The 21356-nt window shown below is 36.3% G+C and overlaps 1 protein-coding gene across 1 annotated transcript in view; it reads left to right on the plus strand.

Moving 5' to 3' along the window:
* The window catches only part of LOC117328970 (rho guanine nucleotide exchange factor 17-like), a 66732-nt gene that overhangs the window by 28835 nt on the left and 16541 nt on the right, over window positions 1–21356 (plus strand). The window contains exons 3-10 of the mRNA XM_033886612.1: window positions 5059–5136; window positions 9872–10048; window positions 11229–11345; window positions 16157–16249; window positions 16586–16759; window positions 17895–17945; window positions 18526–18629; window positions 19329–19417. Of these exons, the coding sequence (XP_033742503.1) occupies window positions 5059–5136; window positions 9872–10048; window positions 11229–11345; window positions 16157–16249; window positions 16586–16759; window positions 17895–17945; window positions 18526–18629; window positions 19329–19417 (883 nt within the window). The remainder of the gene's footprint in view (window positions 1–5058; window positions 5137–9871; window positions 10049–11228; window positions 11346–16156; window positions 16250–16585; window positions 16760–17894; window positions 17946–18525; window positions 18630–19328; window positions 19418–21356) is intronic.

A 21356-nucleotide genomic window follows, 5' to 3' on the forward strand; every position in this document is an offset into this window, starting at 1 on the left:
TTATTACTATTTCTAAAGAACTTCTGGAAAGATATTTCTCAAACTTGATATGTACGTTTGGTCCCAAGTTACTTTCATCCAATTTTGAAAATCTAACTGGGAAAACAAAATGGCCAACAGGTGTCGTCTTGGATTTTTGGTTGTTGAAGTTTCTTGAGACCTTCTGAAACGATATTTATCAAACATCGGAGCTTCCAGTAGACCCTTTACCCATGTTTTTGAATCTCCAAAATGAGATTTGTAATTCTTTTGATTGGGGAGACATATTTCTGAGAAATCATGAATCTTTGTGTAGGTTCCCTATAGGTTCCTCGTGGTCCCTTATGTTGTATAATCAATCTTTATGTGTAGGTTCCCCTTGGTCCCTAGTTGTATAATCAATCTGTATGTGTAGGTTCCCCTTGGTCCCTAGTTGTATAATCAATCTTTATGTATAGGTTCCCCTTGGTCCCTAGTTGTAATCAATCTGTATGTGTAGGTTCCCCTTGGTCCCTAGTTGTAATCAATCTTGATGTGTAGGTTCCCCTTGGTCCCTAGTTGTAATCAATCTTTATGTGTAGGTTCCCCTTGGTCCCTAGTTGTATAATCAATCTTCATGTGTAGGTTCCCATTGGTCTCTAGTTGTATAATCAATCTTTATGTGTAGGTTCCCCTTGGTCCCTAGTTGTAATCAATCTTTATGTGTAGGTTCCCCTTGGTCCCTAGTTGTAATCAATCTTGATGTGTAGGTTCCCCTTGGTCCCTAGTTGTAATCAATCTTTATGTGTAGGTTCCCCTTGGTCCCTAGTTGTATAATCAATCTTTATGTGTAGGTTCCCCTTGGTCCCTAGTTGTATAATCAATCTTTATGTGTAGGTTCCCCTTGGTCTCTAGTTGTATAATCAATCTTTATGTGTAGGTCCTTGTCCCTAGTTGTAATCAATCTGATGGTAGGTTTCCCTTGGTCCTAGTTGTAATCAATCTTGATGTGTAGGTTCCCCTTGGTCCCTAGTTGTAATCAATCTTTATGTGTAGGTTCCCCTTGGTCCCTAGTTGCATAATCAATCTTGATGTGTAGGTTCCCCTTGGTCTCTAGTTGTATAATCAATCTTTATGTGTAAGTTCCCCTTGGTCCCTAGTTGTATAATCGATCTTTATGTGTAGGTTCCCCTTGGTCCCTAGTTGTAATCAATCTTGATGTGTAGGTTCCCCTTGGTCCCTAGTTGTATAATCAATCTTCATGTGTAGGTTCCCCTTGGTCTCTAGTTGTAATCAATCTTTATGTGTAGGTTCCCCTTGGTCCCTAGTTGTAATCAATCTTTATGTGTAGGTTCCCCTTGGTCCCTAGTTGTAATCAATCTTTATGTGTAGGTTCCCCTTGGTCCCTAGTTGTATAATCAATCTTGATGTGTAGGTTCCCCTTGGTCCCTAGTTGTAATCAATCTTTATGTGTAGGTTCCCCTTGGTCTCTAGTTGTATAATCAATCTTTATGTGTAGGTTCCCCTTGGTCCCTAGTTGTATAATCAATCTTTATGTGTAGGTTCCCCTTGGTCCCTAGTTGTAATCAATCTTGATGTGTAGGTTCCCCTTGGTCCCTAGTTGTATAATCGATCTTTATGTGTATAGGTTCCCCTTGGTCCCTAGTTGTAATCAATCTTTATGTGTAGGTTCCCCTTGGTCTCTAGTTGTAATCAATCTTTATGTGTAGGTTCCCCTTGGTCCCTAGTTGTAATTAATCTTTATGTGTAGGTTCCCCTTGGTCCCTAATTGTATAATCAATCTTTATGTGTAGGTTCCCCTTGGTCTCTAGTTGTATAATCAATCTTTATGTGTAGGTTTCCCTTGGTCTCTAGTTGTAATCAATCTTTATGTGTAGGTTCCCTTTGGTCTCTAGTTGTATAATCAATCTTTATGTGTAGGTTTCCCTTGGTCTCTAGTTGTAATCAATCTTTATGTGTAGGTTCCCCTTGGTCCCTAGTTGTAATCAATCTTTATGTGTAGGTTCCCTTTGGTCTCTAGTTGTAATTAATCTTTATGTGTAGGTTCCCCTTGGTCTCTAGTTGTATAATCAATCTTTATGTGTAGGTTCCCTTTGGTCTCTATTTGTATAATCAATCTTTATGTGTAGGTTCCCCTTGGTCCCTAGTTGTATAATCAATCTTCATGTGTAGGTTCCCCTTGGTCCCTAGTTGTAATCAATCTTTATGTGTAGGTTCCCCTTGGTCCCTAGTTGTAATCAATCTTTATGTATAGGTTCCCCTTGGTCCCTAGTTGTAATCAATCTTTATGTGTAGGTTCCCCTTGGTCTCTAGTTGTAATCAATCTTTATGTGTAGGTTCCCCTTGGTCCCTAGTTGTATAATCAATCTTTATGTGTAGGTTCCCCTTGGTCCCTAGTTGTATAATCAATCTTTATGTGTAGGTTCCCCTTGGTCCCTAGTTGTAATCAATCTTTATGTGTAGGTTCCCCTTGGTCCCTAGTTGTAATCAATCTTTATGTGTAGGTTCCCCTTGGTCTCTAGTTGTAATCAATCTTTATGTGTAGGTTCCCCTTGGTCTCTAGTTGTAATCAATCTTTATGTGTAGGTTCCCCTTGGTCCCTAGTTGTAATCAATCTTTATGTATAGGTTCCCCTTGGTCTCTAGTTGTATAATCAATCTTTATGTGTAGGTTCCCCTTGGTCCCTAGTTGTATAATCAATCTTTATGTGTAGGTTCCCCTTGGTCCCTAGTTGTATAATCAATCTTTATGTATAGGTTCCCCTTGGTCTCTAGTTGTATAATCAATCTTTATGTGTAGGTTCCCCTTGGTCTCTAGTTGTATAATCAATCTTTATGTATAGGTTCTCCTTGGTCCCTAGTTGTAATCAATCTTTATGTGTAGGTTCCCCTTAAGCTTGGTCCCTAGTTGTTTCCATTCAATTTTGAGAATTATCAGGAAACAAAATTCGAGCAGGTGGCCATCTTGGATTTAGATGATTGAAAATTACTATCTCTAATTCTTTTGAACTACTGAAAGGATATTTCTCAAACTTGATGTTTATGTTCTTGTTACAGTTGAAATTTGTTATGACTTCTCAGAAAGTTCGTCATGGATCTTTTGGCCACTAACATGCTTGATTTTGAGACTTACTGAGAAAATAAATGCTGAACAACATGCAGCCATCTTGGATTTGAATAGTTGATATTTCTCAGAAATTTCTTTTTAGTCCTTTGTTAGACTTCATTTACCCAGTAAGGTTGTTTCCATTTGTTAGTAAATGATTAGGGGAAAGAGGGGTAAGATTAAAGAATGGAAAAGATCTTGTTTAGAACCAATAATGATCATTCAGTGGTGGGTTTCAAGGTCATATCACAACCTTGACAATTGTATGTGTTACCATGTTATCATAAAACACAACCATGTATAAATTAACAGTACAACTTTGGAGTCCCAGATCTTTACTTCTGTACTTAACAGCGGAAACATTTTTCATTACATTTCATAGATGAATATATATTGGCTATACAGAGTGCAACAAACAGTAGTTTTGTCAAAATTACCCAATGACACAAAGGTACATCAGTATCAAAAGGTGTATTCAACAGTAGATATGAATACGAATATTCTTGTAATGATACTTGATAGATGGATAGAATTATACATACCTGACAATGCCATACAAATGTAGGTCACGACGACACCCGCCATACAAATCTAAGTCACAACAACACCCGCCATACAAATCTAGGTCACGACGACACCCGCCATACAAATCTAGGTCACGACGACACCCGCCATACAAATCTAGATCATGACGGCCATGCCAATTGCAATTCAATATGCCCACAAAAGGTGGTATATGTAGGATCTGTGTTTATTGTGTCTTTGGAGTTGAAGTCTGTTGAATGGAGAAGAGTGTAATGAAAAATGCACGGGGCTAAACACAGTGTACTAGTATGGTACTGTACAGGTTGCTACTGGTCAATTTGCTTCCATTTGGAGTTCCTGGTCAGATCCACATGTCTACCTATCTATCCTATATTACTCAAAGTTAAAGTCACTAAGGGGTCAAAGGTCATGCTATTGTAATGATTGTAAACTGGTCTGTTACAGCTGAAGCTTAAGATGAATAATATAATAGAATAAATCTTATATTTTGAGAAATTTTATAAATAGAATTATTATGTGGCTGAACAATAAATCAAGTGACTGGGAGATGTGCAATGAACATGCATGTATAAGATCTTTCCCCGATCTGAATTCAAATTAATCCTCCAGAATTTATTGGTGCAACACATTTTGTGGCTTATTAGGTTATCTGTTAAGGTCAAAGGTCAAGTACACTTTTTATTTAATGATATAAGGTAGGTGGTATTTTGAGAATTGCAGATGAGGCCCACTCTCTTGTTTATTACACGTAAAATGCATCCTTGTCTACATATTTACTGAGCATAACATGAATGCATGGTGAATATCGCACACACGAGGAATGGCGGTGAAGAATAAGTTTGCTTTTGGTACTGATGAGAAACAAATGCCGTTAAATGGTGAGGCAGTGTTGATAATTAGAGGTTGAGAAATACTGTTTGTGAGGCAAGTAGATCTTGTGTGTTGTGTTCTGTCTCTGTAACTGCTCCAGATATCAGCTGATATTTATAAATATATGTACAGGGGCCATCTCAAAACTTAAACCTCTGAAATATCTAAGCTACATTAAATGTATCACAGCTTTACTGTAAACTGAGGTATTTTGGTGTTGCTAATAATGCTAAAAATTCAGCGGTAAGATTGTGATGCTTCTTTAGTAATTATAATCATCTCACATGACCTAGGCTTGTTGATTAGCTAATTAACGACCGACAGTTAAAATGATGTAAAACATCTGAATTAGGACTGTTACTCATCGAATGAAAGACCAGTATATTATAATATTGGCACCATTTATCAATTTATTATTAAAACTTTCCAGACATACCATTATATGACTTGTGTCAATTAGCTAATTATCTAATGTAATTGTATAGTTATTGTGTGTACTGTAATTTATTATACTGAATTTTGTCATTATAACAATACGTGTTGAATTTTCTGTTGTAGGACAAACGATACCACATCGTTGAAGAATTTTACCACAATGAAAAAGAATATGTAGAGGCTTTGCAGAAACTTAAAGATGTAAGTATTAAACTAATGAACATACTTCTACAGTGTATTCTATATCAGGACTATATACAGTATAATAGTCACTTTAACTTCATGATCAGCTTTCCATTTTCAGGGATATTCTTTTGAAAATTGACTTCACTTATAGTTTTAAATGCTTGTTAGATGGTTTTGTCAGTGTTTTAGGGTGTTGAAAAAAAGCAAAAATTAGACTTTATTCATTTGCAATCATTAATTGTGAAACAAGTTATATTAACTTATCAATCAATCCTGGCCGGATGGAAGGGCACAAACAGGTCTTAGTGTGAGAGGCAATCCAGTACCTGAGGGGGAAACCTATGTAGTGGGCAGTTGACCGCATATCTTTTCATGTCCGATCGGAAAGTCAAACCTCATAAGGTCTAGGTGAAAGACAAGTGTGTTACCACTTTGCCACATGACCATAGTGGATAATGGGCTCAATTAATGTTTGATATTGATTTTTTCATATTTAATTTTCATTTCCCAAATTTTCATTTCACTCATGGTCATTCACAATTCACCAATTTTCTTTCCAAAATGAGACAACATGAAAGCCCTATTCAGGGTTAGCACGGGCCTTGAGAAAGCCTTGAATTTCATTCTGGGCCTTGAAAAGCCTTGAATTACACCTTGGGCCTTGAAAAGCCTCGAATTTCATTCTGGGCTTTGAAAAGCCTTGACAAATGGTCTACAGCCTTGAAAAATCCTTGAATATTAAGGTTTCATTAGGATAAATGAAACCCTGGCCACTGATCATTTGGATTCGACTTAATCTACCGCCTCCCCTACAGACGCTACTGTTTTAATAAATGTTTGATAAGAATAATAACCATGTCAAGTTGTACTTTAATCAAGTGGATAGTTATAAGTTACTTTTTTGCTCTCTTGTTCCCTCTCAAGCTGACTTAGATGATGTGTAAAGTGGGCCTTGGATATTTAATTAAGACATTGAAAAAGCTTTGAAAAGGCCTTGAATATAGTTTGACATAATATGTATGAACCCTTTATATCCCAAATGCTAGAGGTTAAAATTTACAGGTCTGGAGATCTAGACAAAGGTTTATTGTGAAACTGTCAAATATGGACCTCTTTAACCTTTTGTCCTTTTGTATTCATAATACATTGAAAATGTCAAATTAGAAAAAAAAAAAATGAAAGGAATCCTATTACCCAGTCACTAACATGGAATCAGCTAATATTTGAATACCTTACAAAAATCTATGTGACCAAAGCTTAACCATTGATCCTAGGTATAGGTGAGTTATTGATCAGGATTGTGGTAAAGATTAAAACACACTTACAGTCTCCTTAAGATGATAGCGAGGATTAATGTGGCGATAAGGTTATGTTGTGTCGCCACTGTATTGTGTGGAAATTTAAAGATAAACCAGCACTTTTATAATGTTCATTCAACAACTATGTTAAAATGATAGTCATTGGGTCTTGAACACAATCAATTAACAACTATCCATTTCTTTCTCTAGTGAGTCGGTATGTAAAAAAGTCTATCAATGTCTGAAAGTATCAATTTTGTTCCATAGTGCGCCAATGATAAATCACAATTAGGTGTCAAGTAAGTCCCTTGTCAGCGAAAGATAGTCCCCAGGGGTTTTAAGTCCCCAGGGGTTTTGTAATCTTAAAAATAGGTTATTCGCCATTTCTGCATTAAAAAAAAAGAGAGGTAAAATAAATGTATTACTTATAATATTGAATGCTAGATTGATTGATTGTGACTGTATTGTGCAAGCGATTTTGTAGTCCAAGTGTTGGGTATTTCAATTCATAAAATATAGTTACTATTTTACCTGTTTCCTGTAAAATGGTATATCTCTGTTAATACCTGTTTCATGTAAAATGGTATATCTCTATGTTATTACCTGTAACATGTAAAATGGTATATCTGGAATAGCTAACTAATACAGCTACCTGTATGACCGATCAGTGCCAATTTACTGCTGTCATAGTTAGCTATAGGTAGATCCTTTAAATCCTGATAGTGATCATCGTCTCCCCTTGACAGTTACACAAGGGTATAAATCGTGACTTCAAGGGGGTACCCCATCCAACTGGTCCACTCAGACAGCTCAAGACAGGGTTTGACCCAGCAGTTTCATGATATCTCCTTAGTACATTATCAGTGGTGCAGACAGGGTACTTGTAGCTGGATAGGTCTATCTGAATGACCTTCAGTTGACATGGGGATTATAGACACTGTTGAATAATATATATATACATCTGTGCTTCATTACACATAGTATACAAGTTATCTCCCTTGGATTTATTGTAAATCAGTGGTTAGACCCAACTAAATAATATTTCCTCCTTTTGATCTCAAGAAAATTAAAGTTTATTTTGTTGATAGGCAATTGAGTAAGGTGACCTTTTTACTTGGAACTATTTATGAAGTGTCAGGAATTTAAGTGCTTATAACTAAAATTTGTTTTGAGAGCGCTAGACCACTATAGGTAGATATCAAACATAACAGCTTAGGAAGGTTTGCGAAATTAAAGCAACAAACCACCATATTTGACATGACGTGTACAGTGTATACTATTTAGGCGTACACATCTGTATTGATAAATTAGGACACTCAATGTATTTGTAAGCAAACCGTGTGCTTTTTAGATAGATTACAGTATAGTACATCACCAGGTTTTGCCTGCTGCTGTTAGGTTCGAATTTTTGCAATTTTTGTGGTCAGTGTTGTTATGTTATTGTGTAATAGAAGATAGGAGCTACTGTTAGACGTATGTCACCCCTATAACAAACATTAGAAGAATCATACAGGAGACAAGGAGCTGGTACATTGCTACCCTAAGCTCTCGAGTTTTAAAATGTTTATAGAGTTTACTTAAAGCAACGAGATAAAAAAGGCCGAGAGACATGGTAAACACATAAAACACAGTCCAATGTATTTTGTTAAAGTGTAAAAAGTGTTTTATTTTGATCTCCTGGTTTAAACAACATAAGATTCAACAGGAACTAATGAATGTAAAAATAATTTGTTTTATAGCAAATCCCCGTGCAGATTGTCGACATAAATATTTTGTCTGTCGTTTTTTACTCGACTGTAACCATGTCTTTAGCTAGGTGCTGTGAGATACCGACAGATACACAATCCGTATGGAAGCGTGTATATCTATACAAGTTTGAGCTGATCCATATACCACCCTGCTGTACTACCTGCATTTGGCCATGAACTAGTTAACTTGCTTACTTAACATCAAGCTTATCAACTTCAATTTCCCCCCTCATATGTAAATTTTGATGTGATTTTTCATATAATAAATAATAATGCGTTGTGATTTTGTTTTGGCTTTATCTATTTGGAACTGTACATGGTGTTCCATCTTCAGATATATGTACATTATAATTGGAAGTAATGAGACACCCACTTATCAAATGAATGCGATTACTTCAGCTCCATGCACATGATGATGTAGAAGGAATTTCTTTTTTTTTATACAGAATATTACAGTATACAACAAATGTGAATTGCTCCTTAGCTGCATGAGGTCGCTCAGTACACTCACTGCACATGCTCTAAATATAGATATGATAGAGTTCTATACAGGCCCTATAGACCTGTTTATTAAAGGTTACATAATCAGTCTACTCCACCTGAGCTTCCCCAGGTGTGTCTGATGATGTCATTGTGGCCTAATATAGCTCACTGGGTTTACATATGTATGTATACATAGAATGCACTTTTACACAACAAACTTTCACTCAATGTACAATTCTTATCAAGTCAAGCCTCATTATATAAACAACAAAAATGCTGACAGTGTATTTTATTTCTTAGCACTGAAATTCAAATGTTAGCAGAATGGTCCTTGTGGAACACTTGAAAATGTATGTTAATTCCATCACAAATGGTTCATGTATCTTGTAAATTTTACAAGCAAGATAAAATATAATTTTGAAAGCGATGTTAATTTAAAGACAGCAGAATGTTACCCATCCCTGTTCAACACCTTAGATTACCATAATGTGTTAAACAGATGTAACACATACCACACCAACTCAAACCCTGTTAACATTGAGGACGACTTTTTATGTCATGGGTCATTCGTCGACCGTCATGCATCTGTAACAATTAACATTTTTGACTTCTTCTCAGAAACCCCTCAACCAATTTCAATGAAATTTTGCAGAAACCTTCCATGGCGATAGGTCAACCAAAAGTGTGAATTATAAGGTCTCTACATCCCCCAAGGGACTGAGGGACGGGGCCAAAAGGGGTAAAATTGACTGAAATTTCAAAAAATCTTCTTCTCAAGACCCAAATATGGTGGAATCAAATACTCTTCATAAATGGAAAGTTCTGAAGTTGCTTTACAACATGTGTGAATTTTATGACTCTAGGGTCTCGTGTTTGACGCTGGGGAGGTTAACTTTACTATAGTTTATATAAGGAAACCACATTTTAGACTATCATTTGTTGGATATCTTTTGGAATCAATTCTAACTTAGAATGAGCAGTTTTGGAAGGCAGTTTGATGGTATGCAAATGTTGGCCCGACTGACCCCAGGGGCTGATGGTTGGGGTAAAAAGGGTCAAATTGACAGAATATTTCAAAACCCTGGTGATCATTATGGCCCTTGGGCCTCTTGTTTACTTTTCACTTTGGAAACTATTGGAATGAGTTTTAATTCAGAGTGGTATACATGTATATGATGATGTTTTATGTAAAATCAATTGATCAATTTCTAACTATTACAGAAATACATGACCCCATTGAAAGTGTCAAGTAATATAGACGAAGCAGTCGTGGATAATATCTTCTACATGATCCCGGAGATACTTACTCATCACACCATATACCTAGACTTCCTGGAGAATGTATGGGCCAAGTGGGACACCAAAACCAGCACCATAGGAAATATCATCATAGGCATTGTAAGTATCCTCTAATCATCATCATCTAAATGATCTTAATCATCGAAATCATCATTTCATCTTCATCTAAATGATGTCAATCATTATACCCCCGCAACGAAGTTAGGGGGGGTATACTGGAATCAGGTTTGTCTGTCCGTCCGTCCGTCTGTCTGTAGACACATTTTGTCCGTACAACTCCTCCTAAACCGATGGGCCGATTCCAATGAAACTTCATACACATATTAATGATCATATGTAGATGTGCATGCCACTTTCTTTTTCTCAAAATTATGGTTGCTATGGCAACTGGTCACTATAAACATGTTTTCTGATAAGAACCATAACTTTAAGTTTGTCCGGACAACTCCTCCTAAACTGAAGGGCCGATTTCGATGAAACTTCACACAAATATAGAGGACCATGTGTAGATGTGCATGCCACTTTCTTTATCTCAAAATTATGGTTGCTATGGCAACTGGTCACTATATTACTGGGTTATCTTAATTAGCCTCTAATTAAGAGTTCCAATTTACCATTGACTCGTGCAGATTGCAGGAGTATTAGTCAGCCATCCGGGCGACAGTTCTAGTTTAAATCGTCATCTCATCATCATCAAAATTGTCTTAAGTTTAGCCATCTCATCATCATCTTAATGATTACCATCTAATTCTGAATAATTCTCATTATGCTTGTATATAATAATTATCTAAATCATCATCGTCTTAATCATCATCACCATTTAGTCATCATCTGAGTCTAAATAATCATCATTATGTTGATATTGTATGAGGTAGAAATGAGAAATTGGTTTAATGAAATAATTTTGATTACTTTAAATGTTTCTTTATGAAGAAAGTGTCAAGTCTGGAATGAATTTTATGTATCATTTGACCGAGAATCAAAGGTATAATAAGCCTACAGTGGGAGACTCACTGTAGCCAGACTGATATATATACTCATTAGCAATAAGTATAATTATATCAAGTGTTTTTGTCTGTGATACTTGTACATATTAGATAAGAAAACAAACTTGAACAAACACAAGATAGACCTGTTTATGCCTTGCGATACAGCGATCGGCTGGTGAACACAGAGACCGGGCTGGTTTTGATGTACGTAGTAAAAAGGTTACCATAGACATCATGTAGATAGTCATTCTGATTAAAAGAACTATTTTGGTGGCATCTTCTTGTTGCAGTTTTCAAAGCAGACAGTGGTTGATAGCTATCTGTCGTTTGTGGAAAACTACAGAACCTCTGGAAAGGTTATAGAAAATGCCCTGCAGACCAAGTCATCAGTGCAAAAGTTTCTAGAGGTGAGAAAAGTAACCGGCAGCTGCAGCCCACATCCCTGTTACACTGGTCCACATGGTCAGGTCATGTATCTGTTGTAATTACTGAATGACTGACATGGAAGGTTTTTATATGCTCTGTAGTTCATTTATCATATATTATTAATCAACCTTACTTATAATTACTGTGCAATGTGCTATCAGTAGTATTTGTATAATAAAGGAACAAAAAAATGCAAAAAAAAAGCCAACATTTATTGATATCCCTCCCTCGTGATATATACAGTAGTAAGAGTTTGCTGTCCCTACAAGATTTTGTTGATAAACAAAATATTTATGTCTGAATTTCTTTGATGCTATTTTCAGACTCTTCTAACTTTATATATACAGTTTCATCTTCGTTTTAATTAATCATCGTTCGGCATGTAGGTCACTGTGACCAGAAGTTTCACTTCATTGATTTTAAACCAGCTTTATACCAAAAACAAATATGATCCAGTCTGTGTATTTAGCTTCATTTCTTTAATGCTACAATACAATACAATAGTATGTGATGCCTGGATACTTACTGATCTTGAGGATAAAAAATCAACTGTAAATTTCAATGTAAGTCACTATACGATCAAGGCCTGTATTCATGCTCCACAGATTAGAGTAGAAGTCAATTCATGTTTAAATAAAAGTCAAAGCATGTTATACAATATACACCTTCGAAAATTCTTTGCAGATTGAAAAATATGGCTGCTACTGTAGTAGACTTTTTTTTTAAGGATTCTTTATATCCAATTTACTATGTCTTGGCTGTGCTTTGATGTTTACTACTGATGTGTTCATGTAGGTGTGGAGAATTTGGACCAAAGTTACAAGACAGCAGGCTAAGCTGTGTTAGAAGTAGATGCTCGTTATAATTAATTACGGGGGAGACGAGATTACATATTCTTAGGCTAAATTTACTCAACCACAGCTGCATTTTTATCGTGGGGGGAAATGGTAAGAGACTACTGTAGGTTTTTAGGTACGATGGGCTGTGGACTACCTTGAGCTTGGATCTAATGTTTAGTGTTACCATGAGGATTTTAGTAAGAATGGCCTCGGACTTTGGATAAATCAGAGCAGTTGGATATCGATGACAGAAATGTTACTTTAGTACTCCATGGCAAGGTGCTATAAATTGAGTCATCAGGTTTGAGTAATGGAATACTGCTCCACAGGTTTGGGATATTGAAGTTGTCAGATACTGGTAGCATCTCTTTTCGGGACATGTCAATGTGAGTCAAATTATCAAGCTTATCTAAGTCTTAGAAATTTCTTTTGTCATGAATTGGGTATTTATTTATGCTAGTATTTGTTCTGGTTAAAGCCATTCCATGTCATTCTGTACAAGCCTATGGGACCTTTTTGTTGCCATGTTGTCTACTTAAATACTTAGACAAATGACAATGTTCAGTCTGTGTAGCTTACAGTGACAGAGAAATGGAGCCAGCATTCCTTTGGATTCTTTAACCAGGCTCAGATTCATACTCGGAAAACTCTTAATTAACAGTGCTGATGTTTTCATCTCTGAGCTCATTAAAAACAATTTATTAGAGTAGTTTAACTGTGTCAGATTGCAAGCTGAGCAAATTCGGCTGTTGAAAATGTTTATATATAATATGTGCATGGTGAAAGTTAGTTGACCTCTATATAGATAGTTCTTAATTTAATGTCTCACTGTGTAATTGCAGGCAGGAAAGTGCTTTCCCATTTCACTTTAGCTTTGTGTGTGATCCATGTCTAATCATGATCAATGTTACAGAAAACGGTCCTAACTATAATTCAGTAGGACTTCAGGAGCTTTATGGACCTACTTTAATCTGAAGTCCCAATTAGTGAAGGAATGACATATTCCATAACACAGCATAATTTTACATCCAGATATGGTTAACAGTGGAGAAACGTTTAGTAATAGGTGTTGCCGGTTATAAAGTATTAATGGTAGGGACTTGACAATGTCTGAGAATGTTTTGGTCTATATGTAATGATGGGATTAGCCTCTGTATAGTTCTTTGTCCACTTATACATATCATTACCACAGTGGGTATAAACTCAACAGGTCTATAAACATTATGTCATCAGACCAAACAAGGACAACCAATTAGCAGGATACTCCATAACCCAGTTACAGAGATCATTTTTCTGGATTTACAATATTTATTTCAAATTACAAAATTGAAGTTACACTTTACAAAATTAAAGTTACACTATGAATTTTGATATTTGGAGAGTTTATTTCTTCATTATTCCAATAAACAGCCAATTAAGGAAATAACGAAATCAGGAACAACCAAATTTCAGCAACAATAAAGTATTACTGTAAACATACTCAATTTGACACACTTAAGTGCAAAACCAAATTAAAACAGATCAGCTGAATGATGAATTAGTGCACCAACAATGATTGCCATAGAAACCAATGTAGATAAACTACAAATAGTGCAAATGGTTCCAGTGCGAAAAAAACGAAAGATTGTAAATCAGGAATAAAATGAAGTAACAAAGTTGTTTTTTTATCATCAAACACTGTCACTTTTCTCTGGTCAAATGAAGAACAATTTACCCAAGTCTTAAATGAGGACATCATATTTCAGCTTCACTTTTTTCAAAACTGTGTACAAAATGTATTATCATGATATTGTTGAATGTTTTGATAGGCGTCTAGTCTACCTTGTCTTGTTTGTATGTGTTATTTTGTTCTGCAGAGTAATATTACCAGCTTCCATTGCCTCGTCTCCAGCGGTTTTACCTCATCTTTAATAGTTGTTTTATTTCTTGTTATATAATGATAAAAGTTTATGTATAATTAGTTGTGAGAAATCATGATATACATAAAGTAAATTTACAATCTGAAACAAATTTAGAGCTTATTGTAGACATAAAATTCTAAACTAGAAGATCAGAAAAGCCAGTTTTTTTACAGAAATACATACATAATACTGAAAGTCTGTGTATGTGACTGGGGTAGAAGACACGTGTATGTGGGTGAGGAACTGAGAAGCTGATCAGTGGAGAATTCAGTTTTATGTCTCTCTGTAGTGATGGAAGTGGAGATAATTCCTTGTTATGTTCTACAGTATAAGTAGAGATGGGCTAGAGATTAGACTTTTGTTTCTATTTACCAATAAATTCATTATGTCACTGTCCTAGTTTGTGTTACAAGAGTTAAGCTGTATAAGGCCTGGTTAGCTTAGTGCTATGGGTCACAGCACTGCCATAAAAATCTTACAGGACCCAGCAGTAATTAACTTCAAGGTGCTTTATGTATCACTGCTGTAAAATCTTCTTAGACCACGCCATGCTTGTTAGCTTAGTTCTGTGTGTAAACCTTTTACAAGACTTTGTGTAGGCAAGCCATGTTAGCTTAATTCTTTGTGTAAAACTTTTATTAGACTGTGTTGACAAGCCATGTTAGCTTAGCTCTGTGTGTAAAACTTTTACGAGACTTTGTGAAGACAAGCCATGTTAGCTTAATTCTGTGTGTAAAACTTTTTTTTTACTAGACTTTGTGTAGACAAGTCATGCTTGTTAGCTTAATTCTTTGTGTAAAACTTTTACAAGACTTTGAGTAGACAAGCCATGTTAGCTTAATTCTTGGTGTAAAACTTTTTTTACTAAACTTTGTGTAGACAAGCCATGCTTGTTAGCTTAATTATTGGTGTAAAACTTTTACAAGACTTTGTGTAGACAAGCCATGTTAGCTTAATTCTGTGTGTAAAACTTTTTTTTACAAGACTTTGTGTAGACAAGCCATGTTTGTTAGCTTAATTCTTGGTGTAAAACTTTTACAAGACTTTGTGTAGACAAGCCATGTTAGCTTAATTCTGTGTGTAAAACTTTTTTTTACAAGACTTTGTGTAGACAAGCCATGTTTGTTAGCTTAATTCTTGGTGTAAAACTTTTACAAGACTTTGTGTAGACAAGTCATGTTAGCTTAATTCTTGGTGTAAAACTTTTACAAGACTTTGTGTAGACAAGCCATGTTAGCTTAATTCTGTGTGTAAAACTTTTTTTACAAGACTTTGTGTAGACAAGCCATGTTTGTTAGCTTAATTCTTGGTGTAAAACTTTTACAAGACTTTGTGTAGACAAGCCATGTTAGCTTAATTCTTTGCGTAAAACTTTTACAAGACTTTGTGTAGACAAGCCATGTTAGCTTAATTCTTGGTGTAAAACTTTTACGAGACTTTGTGTAGACAAGCCATGTTAGCTAGATCTGCATGTAAAACTGTTATATTGTGACTTTATATGACTGAAATTCAATAACTTAGATTAGTGCTGTGTTTAAAAAATGTTACAAGACTAACTCCTTAACTTAAAGCTCTGTACATTGTTACAAGACTTTGTTTGACCATTACTCCTTAACTTAAAGGTTTGTACATTGTTACAAGACTTAGTTTGACCATTACTCCTTAACTTAAAGCTCTGCACATTGTTACAAGACTTTGTTTGACCATTACTCCTTAACTTAAAGGTTTGTACATTGTTACAAGACAGTGTTCACTGTTTGTGGCTATATGAAAACAGAATGATGGAGAATACAAAATCTGATAGATTCACGTACATTAAATAAATGCATACACGCATAATTGTAAATTGTTGTATTACCCGCTAGCAATCTTTCAGTGGGTTATGCGAAATTAAAAATGCTCAAAAATGCATTAGTTTGCATCCCGTGAGCTATACTTTGGTTCAGGTAATATGTAGGAAATTGCAGTACTCTATGTATGAGTGTTACCAGACCCCTGAAGGGTTTTGTATGCTTTTCCTGTTGGTTTCTAATGGTGTCTTCCTGGTTTTAGCAATGTCAGAGAGACAGTGGGAGTAAATTGTCAATGAAAGACCTTATCGTCCGTCCTATCCAGCGAATTCCACGCTATGAACTTCTCATACAGGTAAGACCCTCCATGGCATATTGCTGTTTTAAAATCAGTTTTATGATACATAATTATTGCAGAGAAGTTACGTATTTAATATATACATATATGGTAAAGTCTAATGGATCAACAGAGTTATCCTATCAAACTTATGTTGAAATTAATTCCCTCTGTGAGTCTGTGATATTCCATAAGTAAAATTCTCTATGTAATTCAGAATTTCCTTTTCTTTCTTTGAACAAGTTGAGTCAGCATATCGTACACAAATGCTGTTGCATTATATAGATGTTAGAATTTTGATAACTTTTCCTCTACAGCCCATGTTCTTACTGCATTCCCTGTTTCTTGTTTTAGCGTCTGATTGAGAACACACCCCATGACCACCCCGATTTCCCACTACTGAAGGAGGCAGAGCGAGTGATGCACAACTTCGCCATCAAGCTGGGTACGGTGAATGAGAGCCAACATGAGGAGGACCAACAGAGCACACTCAAGAAGCTCGAGCTGCTTGTCCCGGACATGTCCCCGGTAAGCCTCCTGTTTACTACCAACACTAAATAAGATCCATTTATCCATAACGTTAGATATATAGACAATGATATATTTGTTTTATATTTACTGCTTCTTGGCGATATAAGGTGACATTTAATGAAGGTATTCATCTTACATAATATATTATTATAACAGTGTTCTGAAAACTATTCAGTGCCTTAGATGTTGGAATGCTAGTGACGATGTATATCAATAGAAATCAGTTAATCTTCTGTCCTGTATGAGATGGCGCTGGTGACATAAAGTAGGACAATGTTCATTACGACAAGGTCACTGTTCCTGTTCTACATCAGATCAGTAGGACAAGGTCACTGTTCCTGTCCTACATCAGATCAGTAGGACAAGGTCACTGTTCCTGTCCTACATCAGATCAGTAGGACAAGGTCACTGTTCCTGTTCTACATCAGATCAGTAGGACAAGGTCACTGTTCCTGTCCTACATCAGATCAGTAGGACAAGGTCACTGTTCCTGTCCTACATCAGATCAGTAGGACAAGGTCACTGTTCCTGTCCTACATCAGATCAGTAGGACAAGGTCACTGTTCCTGTCCTACATCAGATCAGTAGGACAAGGTCACTGTTCCTGTCCTACATCAGATCAGTAGGACAAGGTCACTGTTCCTCTTCTACATCAGATCAGTAGGACAAGGTCACTGTTCCTGTCCTACATCAGATCAGTAGGACAAGGTCACTGTTCCTGTCCTACATCAGATCAGTAGGACAAGGTCACTGTTCCTCTTCTACATCAGATCAGTAGGACAAGGTCACTGTTCCTCTTCTACATCAGATCAGTAGGACAAGGTCACTGTTCCTGTCCTACATCAGATCAGTAGGACAAGGTCACTGTTCCTGTCCTACATCAGATCAGTAGGACAAGGTCACTGTTCCTGTCCTACATCAGATCAGTAGGACAAGGTCACTGTTCCTGTCCTACATCAGATCAGTAGGACAAGGTCACTGTTCCTGACCTACATCAGATCGGTAGGACAAGGTCACTGTTCCTGTCCTACATCAGATCAGTAGGACAAGGTCACTGTTCCTGCTCTTAGTGTACACATTTTTTTAATGCTCACCCCCCTTGTATGCTGACATTTTGAATTCTTGTTTACAGTTGGTGGCACCAGACAGACAGTACCTCAAGCATGACATGGTTCAGATCCTGGTAAGTGGCGAGTCAAAGGCTGTCCAATGAATCTTTTTGTTTACAATTTACCTCGACTTTTACAGCAATATAGCACATATATTGGCCTGTGATATTTCACTCAAGCAAGAGTCAATCCAACAACTTTTAAAATCATGAAACAAATTTTAATAAATCAAGCAATCAATATGAATGTATTCTATATTGGAAATATTATCAGCTAAGAGAAAAATGGTAATGCAAGAATAAATGTACTTAAGTTTAATGAAAATAAATGATTCTGTTTGGACTCCTTGATCTATGGTAGTTATGGTTAGAATGTTAAAGATTCTTCCTGTATAGATTATTTTCATATCAATTTCATTTGAGTTTCCCTGCTCATAGGAACTGTGAGAGTGATGGCCATTTCTTTTCTGACTCTGATGGGAGTACATGGTCTACATATCTATGTGATGAACTTGACTGTTATCACAAAGTTAACCCTAAAAGATTCAAGAAGATCTCATATGATATAAAAATTATTGAAATAATAAATTTTTAGTGATGGCAACATGTATGCTCTGCTAAATTTATAGAAAAACTGATGGGTTGTATTTTACAGACTAAAAAGGACCAATGTTGTATATGGATATTTTCTGACCTGGTCATATTCAGCAGCGTGAAGAGGCGTGGTGGACCAGTTACCCGCAAAGTCTCTGTAATCCTGTAAGTGTATCTCCCAAAGTCTCTGTAATCCTGTAAGTGTATCTCCCAAAGTCTCTGTAATCCTGTAAGTACATCTCCCCAAAGTCTCTGTAATCCTGTAAGTATTTACCCAAGTCTCTGTAATCCTGTAAGTGTATCTCTCAAAGTCTCTGTAATCCTGTAAGTATATCTCCCAAAGTCTCTGTAATCCTGTAAGTGTATCTCCCAAAGTCTCTGTAATCCTGTAAGTGTATCTCCCAAAGTCTCTGTAATCCTGTAAGTATATCTCCCCAAAGTCTCTGTAATCCTGTAAGTGTATCTCCCAAAGTCTCTGTAATCCTGTAAGTATATCTCCCCAAAGTATCTATAATCCTGTAAGTATTTCCCCAAGTCTCTGTAATCCTGTAAGTATATCTCCCAAAGTCTCTATAATCCTGTAAGTATATCTCCCCAAAGTCTCTGTAATCCTGTAAGTATATCTCTCAAAGTCTCCGTAATCCTGTAAGTATATCTCCCCAAAGTCTCTGTAATCCTGTAAGTATATTTCCCCAAAGTCTCTGTAATCCTTTAAGTATATCTCCCCAAAGTCTCTGTAATCCTGTAAGCATATCTCCCAAAGTCACTGTAATCCTGTAAGTATAATTCCCACAGTTCCTCCCTGTGGCTTCAATTTTCAGTAAATATCGGATATTTGTTATTGAGATAATGTTTTCTTGGCAGGAAATCTCCGACTGGAAATGAATATGCAGAGAACATTAAACACAAAGTTTGGCTTCGGGTGGGACTGGACAACATAGAAATAGTCAAGAGTAAGTATTGGTAGTTATGGTAGTATGGTAGTATGGTACGTAGTATGGTAGCGGTAATTTCATTTCATAAAACAGACTATAGGACTGTACAGTGATGTTATCTGTGCTAAAATATAGTTTAGGGAAATACTTTTGTTTCCACATTTTCATTAATTTTTATGTATCTATTTAAGACACTTCAACAACATACTCAAAAACAAAAAATGAATGAACACATTTATTGCATTTTTGCCAGTAAAAAATATAGAAAATTATCGAACTAATAACACTTATATTTTCACTGCGGCGATGGGCAGTGAAAATATAAGATTTTGCAGTGAAAATATAAGTTTTTCGTTTTTGACAAATCAGAGCGGACCTTTGTATTCACCTCGTTGAAACTTGCCGATTTTTCCAATCGAAGCGGAGATAGATAAATCTGAAGGGATCTTTCTCAAATTTCATATGTGGGTTCCCCTTGGTGCCTAGTTATGCATATTGCATTTTGAGACCAATCGGAAAACAACATGGCCGACAGGCAGCCATCTTGGATTTTGACAATTGAAGTTTGTTATCGCTATTTCTGAGAAAGTACTGAAGGGATCTTTCTCAAATTTCATATGTAGGTTCCACTTGGTGCCTAGTTATGCATATTGCATTTTGAGACCAATCGGAAAACAACATGGCCGACAGGCAGCCATCTTGGATTTTGATAATTGAAGTTTGTTATCGCTATTTCTGAGAAAGTACTGAAGGGATCTTTCTCAGATTTCATATGTAGGCTCCCCTTGGTACTTAGTTATGCATATTGCATTTTGAGACCAATCGGAAGACAACATGGCCAACAGGCAGCCATCTTGGATTTTGATAATTGAAGTTTGTTATCGCTATTTCTGAGAAAGTACTGAAGGGATCTTTCTCAAATTTCATATGTAGGCTCCCCTTGGTACTTAGTTATGCATATTGCATTTTGAGACCAATCGGAAAACAACATGGCCGACAGGCAGCCATCTTGGATTTTGATAATTGAAGTTTGTTTTCGCTATTTCTGAGAAAGTACTCAAGGGATCTTTCTCAGATTTCATATGTAGGCTCCCCTTGGTACTTAGTTATGCATATTGCATTTTGAGACCAATCGGAAGACAACATGGCCGACAGGCAGCCATCTTGGATTTTGATAATTGAAGTTTGTTATCGCTATTTCTGAGAAAGTACTGAAGGGATCTTTCTCAAATTTCATATGTAGATTCCCCTTGGTGCCTAGTTATGCATATTGCATTTTGAGACCAATCGGAAAACAACATGGCCGACAGGCAGCCATCTTGTATTTTGACAATTGAAGATTGTTATCGCTATTTCTGAGAAAGTACTGAAGGGATCTTTCTCAAATTTCATATGTAGGTTCCCCTTGGTGCCTAGTTATGCATATTGCATTTTGAGACCTATCGGCGGAAAACAACATGGCCGACAGGCAGCCATCTTGGATTTTGACAATTGAAGTTTGTTATCGCTATTTCTCAGAAATTGCTGAAGGGATCTTTCTGAAATTTCATTTGTAGGTTGCCCTCTGTGCCTAGTTATGCATATTGGATTTTGAGACCAGTCAGAAAACAACCTGCCCGACAGGCAGCCATCTTGTATTTTGACAATTGAAGTTTGTTATCGCTATTTTACAGAAGGTACTGAAGGGATCTTCCTGAAATTTCATATGTAGGTTCCCCTTGGTCCCTGGTGTTGCATTTTGGGACCAATCCGAAAACAACAGAGAGCCATTATCACCAAATCTTAAATTTTATATATAGGTTACCCTTGTTTGAAAAGTACTAGAGGGCTGTTTCTGAATTTACACAGATTAGTAAGACTTAGAGGAAGGGAAAAGTAGAGAAAAGATCAATCTGACATGGAACCTTTAAAGATCATTCAATGGTGGGCGCCAAGATCCCTCTGGGATCTCTTGTTT

The sequence above is a fragment of the Pecten maximus genome, chromosome 6 (assembly GCF_902652985.1).
Source record: "Pecten maximus chromosome 6, xPecMax1.1, whole genome shotgun sequence".
NCBI lineage: Eukaryota > Metazoa > Mollusca > Bivalvia > Pectinida > Pectinidae > Pecten > Pecten maximus.